The sequence below is a fragment of the Eucalyptus grandis genome, chromosome 5 (genome assembly GCF_016545825.1).
Source record: "Eucalyptus grandis isolate ANBG69807.140 chromosome 5, ASM1654582v1, whole genome shotgun sequence".
Taxonomy (NCBI): Eukaryota; Viridiplantae; Streptophyta; class Magnoliopsida; order Myrtales; family Myrtaceae; genus Eucalyptus; species Eucalyptus grandis.
In genome coordinates, this window is record NC_052616.1 from 15,965,843 (window position 1) to 15,973,688 (window position 7,846).

Here is a 7,846-nt window from a genome sequence, read left to right on the forward strand (position 1 = left end):
TCAAATTTCAAGCGAAAATGGTACACCAGTCCTAGGAATCCATAAATCTCCTTGAATGAATCTTCTCACTGAAAATGGTCCGACCTCCTCAGGACTCTTGAGGATATGAAAACCTGGCCAATTCACCCTCCTCTCTGTTGACGCGCCGTGGCCTAAGTTCATGTACTCCCCATAAAATAGGGTCTTGAGGGCGAACTCGCCGCTCCACTCGTTCCATCCCTTTGGATCTATCAACCCATCTAGATTTGTCTTCATGATTACCGTCCTCGAGTACTTCTTCCATGGCCGTCCTAGGTAGCTCTTGAACGAGCCCTTAACTGGCGCGAAGTCAAGGGCTGGGGCAATTCGCGATCCGTGAATCGAGATCCCTGTGTTCTCATATTTGTCATCTCGACCCTGAGCGGTCACCATGTTGGCTTGGTGGTCCATTGGCCTCCTGACAAATATGTCACAGTTCTGGAAGATGACGGCTGCATCACCGAAGATGAAGTCGATGGTGCCATAGATGTGGCAATCACGGTAGAATTGCCGCAAGGAGTGCGTGAAGAGCGTGTCTTGGTAGGCCTTGAAGCTACATTGGTAGAAAACGGATTGGTCTGAGCTGACCATTAGCGCAACAGCTTGGTGTTTATGGGGACCCGCCGTATTCTCAAATGTCATGTCCCTTGCCCAGAAGCCATCCCCAGAGATTGCTGCATAGATTTTGAGAGATTAGTTAAAGGGCTTATTGATTGATGAGCCACTCATTGACTAACTTTTTGAGAGCTTAATTTCTTACCAAATGTAGCTGAAGCCAAAGTGGTGGAACCGTCTGGAACATTTTTGCTGCCGGTAACGATAGTCCGATCCATGCCATCGCCCACGAACATCACATTCTTCATGTCCCTTCCGATCTCGACTTTCTCATTATAGACTCCCGATTTCACATAGATCACCACTCTCTTGGGCCGACTCTCGCCCATTCTAGCTAATGCGGCGATGGCGTCTTTGATCATCGTGTAAGTGCCGGAACCATCCTTCGCCACAACGAAATCGGCCTTGGATGTCGCTGCACTCCATGACGCTAAAAGCCCGCCATTTGGGTCCGTTCCAAACCTCGGTGACGTTCCTATAAACGGGGGGTAACCATACGTTTTTATTACATAAGGGAATTTGTTAGACACAGTGATGGTACAATGGTTGGTAGTGAGAAATAGCATGAAGACCCATGGAATCAAAGGAATAGCATGAAGACCGATGGAATCAAAGGCACCACATTCATTATTCTAGTTTAGGTGTTCGATTTAAAGAACTCAAATCGTGCTAATGGCCTTGGGCCACCTAAGAAAAGAGAAAAGACCAAGCCAAATTGGCAGCTATACGGAATGCACACATGCGTTTATGTCCTTATTCAATTCAATACATTCGAGCAGATTCGACCGTTTTCGGGCCTATTACGACTCGATGTAATTGCATCTATAACCTCAATGACAAGACAAAGTCCAATTAAAAAATATAAAATTGTGTACATACTCAGGGTCGCCTTTTATAAATTTTGTAGCGATAAAACATTTTTTAGCCCGCAATCCTTTTAAATGGATCCCACATGAAATCTACACAATTTAAATACAATTTAAATACCGTGAATGCACCAAACTCGCATGCATTTGGTGCGCCATTGATTTGCATTACTTCCTTAAAAGATTCTCGATCTTGCCACCACCACCACCCGCAAGATATCACCTTCCCAACAGACGAAATTATGATACTTAAGATAGTCTTACGGATATTGCTCTATGACTAATAATATTTGATTATATAAAGCTGCGTAAGGACCATTTAATGTGAGGGCTTCAACCGAATGAAAAAGAACATTTACTCTTGAGCTCTTTAGACTAAGAAAGTGTCAATTCTTTTCACCGCACTCAAAGAAGGAAATCACAAAATTACAGATAAAAAGGATGAAAAGATCAATCAAGAAATAAATCGAGGAGCACATTAAACTAGAACTTAGACAATCTTTATATACAGAACTTAAGCCAAATAAAAATATATTAAAACCAATTAAGAAATAAATGGAAGAGAGTAGTAGAACTTAGACAATCTTTATATAAATAACTGAAGCCAAATAATAACATATAAAAGAAAAAAAAAAAAAAAAAAAAAAAACAGAGAGGAAACAGTGCATCCTCTCCAAACAGTTTACATCAACCTATTGTGTTTTTCTTTAAGATGGACCAAGTATAGCATATGTTCACTAGCATAGCAAAACGAGTTCGATACTCTATCTATATGAGAAGAGCACATTTCAAATTTCCACCGACAATATATAATGTAAATATCGTATGGATATGGAGAGTCCATTCCTCGTGTCCACCCTAACATGCATGTACTTTTTTGCTTTTCGATAACCCACATGCATGTACATTCATTTTCATTGATAGATTATAATTTGGTATTATAGTGTCACTAGTATTACTAATCTTTCGAAATGATTATGCGCTTTGTCATGTCTTCTAGTTGAAAATAATTAAAAAAGAAATCTCTTCCAAAAATTAGCACTCTGAGCAGACGACTAAAACCAAGAAAGCAAATAAATTACCCCTCCCGACACTCGTTTCTCTTCCATACAAAGCCAAGGCATGGCGAAGTGAGCGAGTTAGGTTAACCATCAAACCCCCACTTAGGCCATCCAAAGAAGCATGACCCTCCTCCCGCAAGCCATCCAAACAAGTCCGGTGGTTCGCCAACACGCCGCTCAGCCACGTCTGAGTGTCCTCGACCGTGTGATCCTCCCTGTCTAGTGACTGCATGAGCCGAGACTCACTGTTTCTGTAGAGCTTAGAGCAATCACTCAGAGCCAAACTATGCCTCATCACGTTGCTGTTGTTACTGATCTCTTTATCAATGTTTTGGTCAAGGGACATGAATTTGTGGTCGACCAAGATTTTGGCCTGCGAGACCATTGATTTGGCTGCACGAAGGGCCTTGTGTTCTTGAGTGCTAGAGGTGGCGGTGGCGGTGATGAAGACGGTGGTGTTGGTGGTGGTGGCGGTGGCGGCGATCAGGAGGACGAAAGTGGCGGCGAGAATCCAAGTGGACATTTTGGTTGGTTTGTGGTGGTATGTTTCGTGCCGAGACAAAGTGAAAGTGTAGTATTCTGAATGGATGAAGTTGTGATGGGACGAGGCTCATTTATAGTAATTGCCCGAGGGGGGCAACACCTGGACCTTGGTCATGCCCATGTGTCGTCGAATGGAGATGGCGTACTGGCACTAGGATACCAGGGCGCTGATCTAAGTTTCAGAAGGTCAGCCCATGAGTTTGAAGAAGCTATTCTTAAACTACCATGGTGGATGTTTTCGTCAGCTCAGCTTCTCAAGGGCTAGAAACCATGTGGGTCAACGTAAAAACATAAAAAGAATAAAATCGAGGCTAATGTTTACGGGAGAGTGCTTAAAGATGTGAACGTATATTACCCTCCTCAGTTTCTCATTTATAAAAGCTTAATACATTCTGAATTATAGTAAGCTAGATCATAAACTTTAATGACATGTTCAGTCATCCTTCCGCAGTTGCAGGAGCGGAAAAACTAGGGACGAAAGCGCTCGGACAACGTGAAGACGCGGCATGTGAAAAAACTGAGGTTAATTTCTTGAAACCCTAGTGTCGTGTAGCAATGTATATACATACTGAGTACTCTATGAAATGTATGAGATTTTATGAGATTACTGCTAATTATTCTAAAAACTTAAACTATTAAATAAATGTGTGATTTAATATTTAAATATTATACCACTTCTCCCCTTACGCTTAGTCTGGTCTTTTGAAAGTGTGATTTATTATTTAAATATTTTAACACTCCTCTTCATGTTTAATCTGGTCTTTTACATAGTACTAAATGTGGAAATTTAATTGAGAGACAAGTGAAACTCGGAAAGATTCGAAATTAGGAACTTCAGCTCTTATATCATGTGAGATTTTGTGAGATCACTGCCGACTGATCTAAAAGCTTAAATTGTCAAATAAAGACTTTGTTTATTATTTAAATATGTTAAAAGAATGAACTTGACAAGAGCCGGTTGACGTGTCAAACGGAGGCAACCAGGTGATGGTGATTTGGCACGGCCATGCATCCGTGTTGCCATGCTCACTTGGGTCAATGTAGAAATGGAAACTTATAGCACCGACACAGATGTGTACAAGCAGGTGACGAGGGGCTCCTTCGAACGCGAGATAATTCTTGTTATTTTGCGAAGCTATGTAACAAAGTGCTGATGCTGTGTTTTTTTGGGTCCTTCATGCCTTATGTGGATGCGGATGGAGTAACCAAGTGGCTAGTCGTTTGAGCACGTGTGAGGCGATTTTCCTGATCATTCACTCACCCAGCAAAGGCATACAGAAGATTAGATCCCCCATAGAAACAGGTTCAGTTCTTGGTTTTAGTGGAAATAAGTCCGCTTCGCGATTTCAAATTTTTGGAACCGATGCTACGCAAGTAGGTTTTAAGTTCTAGGTGTTGAGCCCACCTACTTGCTCAAAAATCGATTGAAATCTATTTTTTGAAACTCGAAGAAGGTGATTGATGGTTCCGGTTCTAATAAGTTAGGTTTCTAGTTCTAGATCTGGAACATACCTAACTGAGAATCAATCACTCCTACATTTAGCTCCGGCTCACTCTCAACTGGACAAGGTAACCACTCTGTGATCTTGCCCTCTCTCTCTCTCTCACAGTTCAATCTCAGTTAGGGCTCTAGCATGATCCTCCAGCTGTTGTTGATAACTCTATAAAAATAGAGTTCATTTCATCTATTTTAGACAACAAATAATACAAAGTTAGTGAGAAAATACTTGGATTCCTAGAATTACTCAAATTTTCCTTGTTTATGGACCATAACGAGATATACGGAAAATAACGAAAAAATGGTGAGAAGAAGGAAAGGAATATGCCACCCACAGAAATGTTGGAAGGTGGATGCCATATGAGGAATTCTATGATTTATTCCTAATTTTGTGAGAAAGCGTTGAAAGGCGGACACTAATTTTGGAATTCTGTAATTTATTCTATAATTTTACGTGAAAGATAAGCAATTGTCTTGTGTTAGGAGTCTTGGATATTATCCTATCGAGAGCTTGGGAGGCACAATTAGATTTTTATTTTTAAATCATTTTTCATTGTTTTGGGAGTTTTTTTAAAGTATTTTGAAGAGAAGACAAAAAGTTGCGATAGAAATCTTGTTCTTTAATTCAATATGTTAGGTTTAATTTATATTTCCATTTTTTCCTTTTATTATGTTCTAATATTCTTTTGTTAGGATTACGATGTAACTTGACCATGGTAATATGAATTTCATTCTTTTTATGTTTTGCAAGTGATTTCATTGATATGAATTATATATTAATGTGCTTAATGTTTTTAAATGATTGACTATCATTTGAATGATTTGATATGCATGTTTGAGATTGAGAAGTGATAATATGCAATTATTCCTTATAAAATATAATCATAAATTAAATGTGAATAGAGGTATACCATGTTATTTGTGTGATTTCGATGATAAGGTAGTCCAAAAGATTCATTATAAATCATGAATCTTCACATATTTTAATGCACTTATATTTATTTAAATTCACATAGAAATATGGTGGAATGATCAACTGAGTATGTCTGCTATAGGATAGTAAATAAATTAGGAAAGTATGCTATCACATAAATTATTTGAATGATTAATATCCGGTGATTATTGATGGAAATTATGATTTATAACCTTTACTAAGGCTATTCTCGTAGAGATTTAACAAATAATTTATTGAAATTGAGAAATTATATCTTTAAGTCATTTTGTTGGAAACAAAATCTACTTTACGGAAATTCCTGTGTTTTACTGAAACATATAGCTTTAGATCTTTTTTGGCAGCACCATTAGTTATCCCATACATGGATTACGGTCGAAAGGCCGTAAGTTCACTAACTTGGTTTATTGCCTCAAGTCATTTTAGGGCATGTTTAGTAACGTTTTTGTTTCAAAACAATTTCTTTTTAGAAACACTTTTTTTTTTTTTTTTTATTTCTGTTCCCGAAAATAGTTTATGAGTATTTTAAGGCATTGATAATTATATAAAATTTATATTTTTGGAACAGAAATACATTTGGTATGAGCCCAAATATTTTTGTGATTTAGAGTTTCTTTTGATTTATTAATAATTTTATTGCATTTTCTTCTTTTCTTTTTTCTTTTTCTTCTCCTCCCTCTTAGCCAGCCGCCGACCTTGGCCATGGCCGGCCGGTGATCCACCAAATGAGGGCTGGTGAGGTCGCCGGCCTTGGGGGAGCCTCGCCAGCTATCAGTGAGGTCCCCCCGAGCCTCGCCGTGGCTTAGTGAGGCTCGATGTGATAACCTGAAATTTGGTCCCTATTTCGAAATATATTAAATTGTTATTTCATTGGTGCACTTAATGATTATTTTACTCTAAACTGATCATTCACGAGTTAATTAATCTATTGTGTAAGGCTATAAAGGGTTAAAATGCGAAAGACCAAAGAATTCAATTAGGGATCAATCACTTGACTATAATGATTGACAATGATCAATACTACACTATTATAAGTCAATTAGCGAATTGATATAAATCTATTCAATGGAAATACGTAGTCGGTTCGTAGGTGATTCCGTACGGTTACGATACTTGCGTCAAACGATGATAAATCGATATTCTATTGATATTGTACACATGATACGTAATTGAACCTTCATGGATTATATGACAATTGATGGTTGTCCACCATTCAAAGAAGCACAAATATGGATCGAGAATTAACGATCACGGGTCAACCGTGCGAAATTCCTAAAAGTCACCCCATAGTTTAGGTTGTGCTAAAGTTGCATTCGATCAATTTTAACCATGAAATTTAATTCAATTTGGGATATCGAGCTTTCGAGGGTCGCAAAACTAATTTATTAGACATCGCCTCATTTTCTGTTGAATTATTGGCAAGTTCGAAATTTTTGGAAAATGAATTATTGGATGGAAAATTGAAAGTCGGAAAGGAAAACCGAACCCAATGATAAAGTTGCAATTTGTTGACCAAAATTTTGGCTTTAAAGATAAAAAGAAAACAAGAAGATATGAAGGAGATGAAGAGCTTGGCTAGGAGGATTTTGGGGAAGAGAAATGATGATTTTTTGGGAAAAAAATCTTAAGAAATCCCCTCTCCCTGTCCCCCTCTCTCTCTCTCTCCTCACCCCTCCTCACGTTTTCCCTTTTGTTTTGCCGAAGCAGCCCACTTCCCCTTTCATCTCTCTCCTTTGCTGTCATTCTCTTCAACTTCCTCATCTTCTTCTTTCTTCATTTCCTTTTCCCTTTGTTGCCACAAGCCACCACCCATCCTCACCATCTCCTTCCGCTAAACCCCATCGCAACCATCTTCATTCCACCATCATCTTCATCTCACCCCCACCATCACACGCAACACCACCACCAGATCCACCATCATTGCCGTTGTGTGTTGCTACTGCACCGCCGCCGCCGCCCCCTCAATGCCGTCGCTCACCCGCATCTCACATGTTGTTCGCTGTCACCGTTGTTCTGCCAGTTCACCACCACCAAGCCCAACACCTCCCCCTCTCTTTGTGGCCATAAGCCTTGAAAGGCTTCGCCGCTGCCATTTGAATTCCCATTCAATCTAGGAATGCCGTATTCTCAATGCCGTCATGCTTCCGTCACCATGAGCTCGCCATTTCTAGAAAACCCGTGAGTTAACTCATAATCCTTGATTAGGTAGTTAATTACGTTTAGGTGGTAGGTTAGCTTAAGGTTAATGATGGTTAGTATTGGTTAATTTTATTTTAGCCTTAATTGCGATTAA

General features: G+C 39.3%; 1 protein-coding gene across 1 annotated transcript; it reads right to left on the reverse strand.

Annotated features, from left to right (window-relative positions):
- Positions 1-3,083, reverse strand: LOC104446293 (probable pectinesterase/pectinesterase inhibitor 36). The gene is made up of 3 exons (XM_010060163.2): positions 2,582-3,083; positions 779-1,108; positions 1-692 (listed from the first exon to the last, which is right to left on the reverse strand). Exons 1-3 carry the CDS (start codon positions 3,081-3,083, stop codon positions 1-3), a joined length of 1,524 nt encoding a protein of 507 aa, XP_010058465.2.
- Between the last annotated feature and the right edge of the window lie 4,763 nt (positions 3,084-7,846).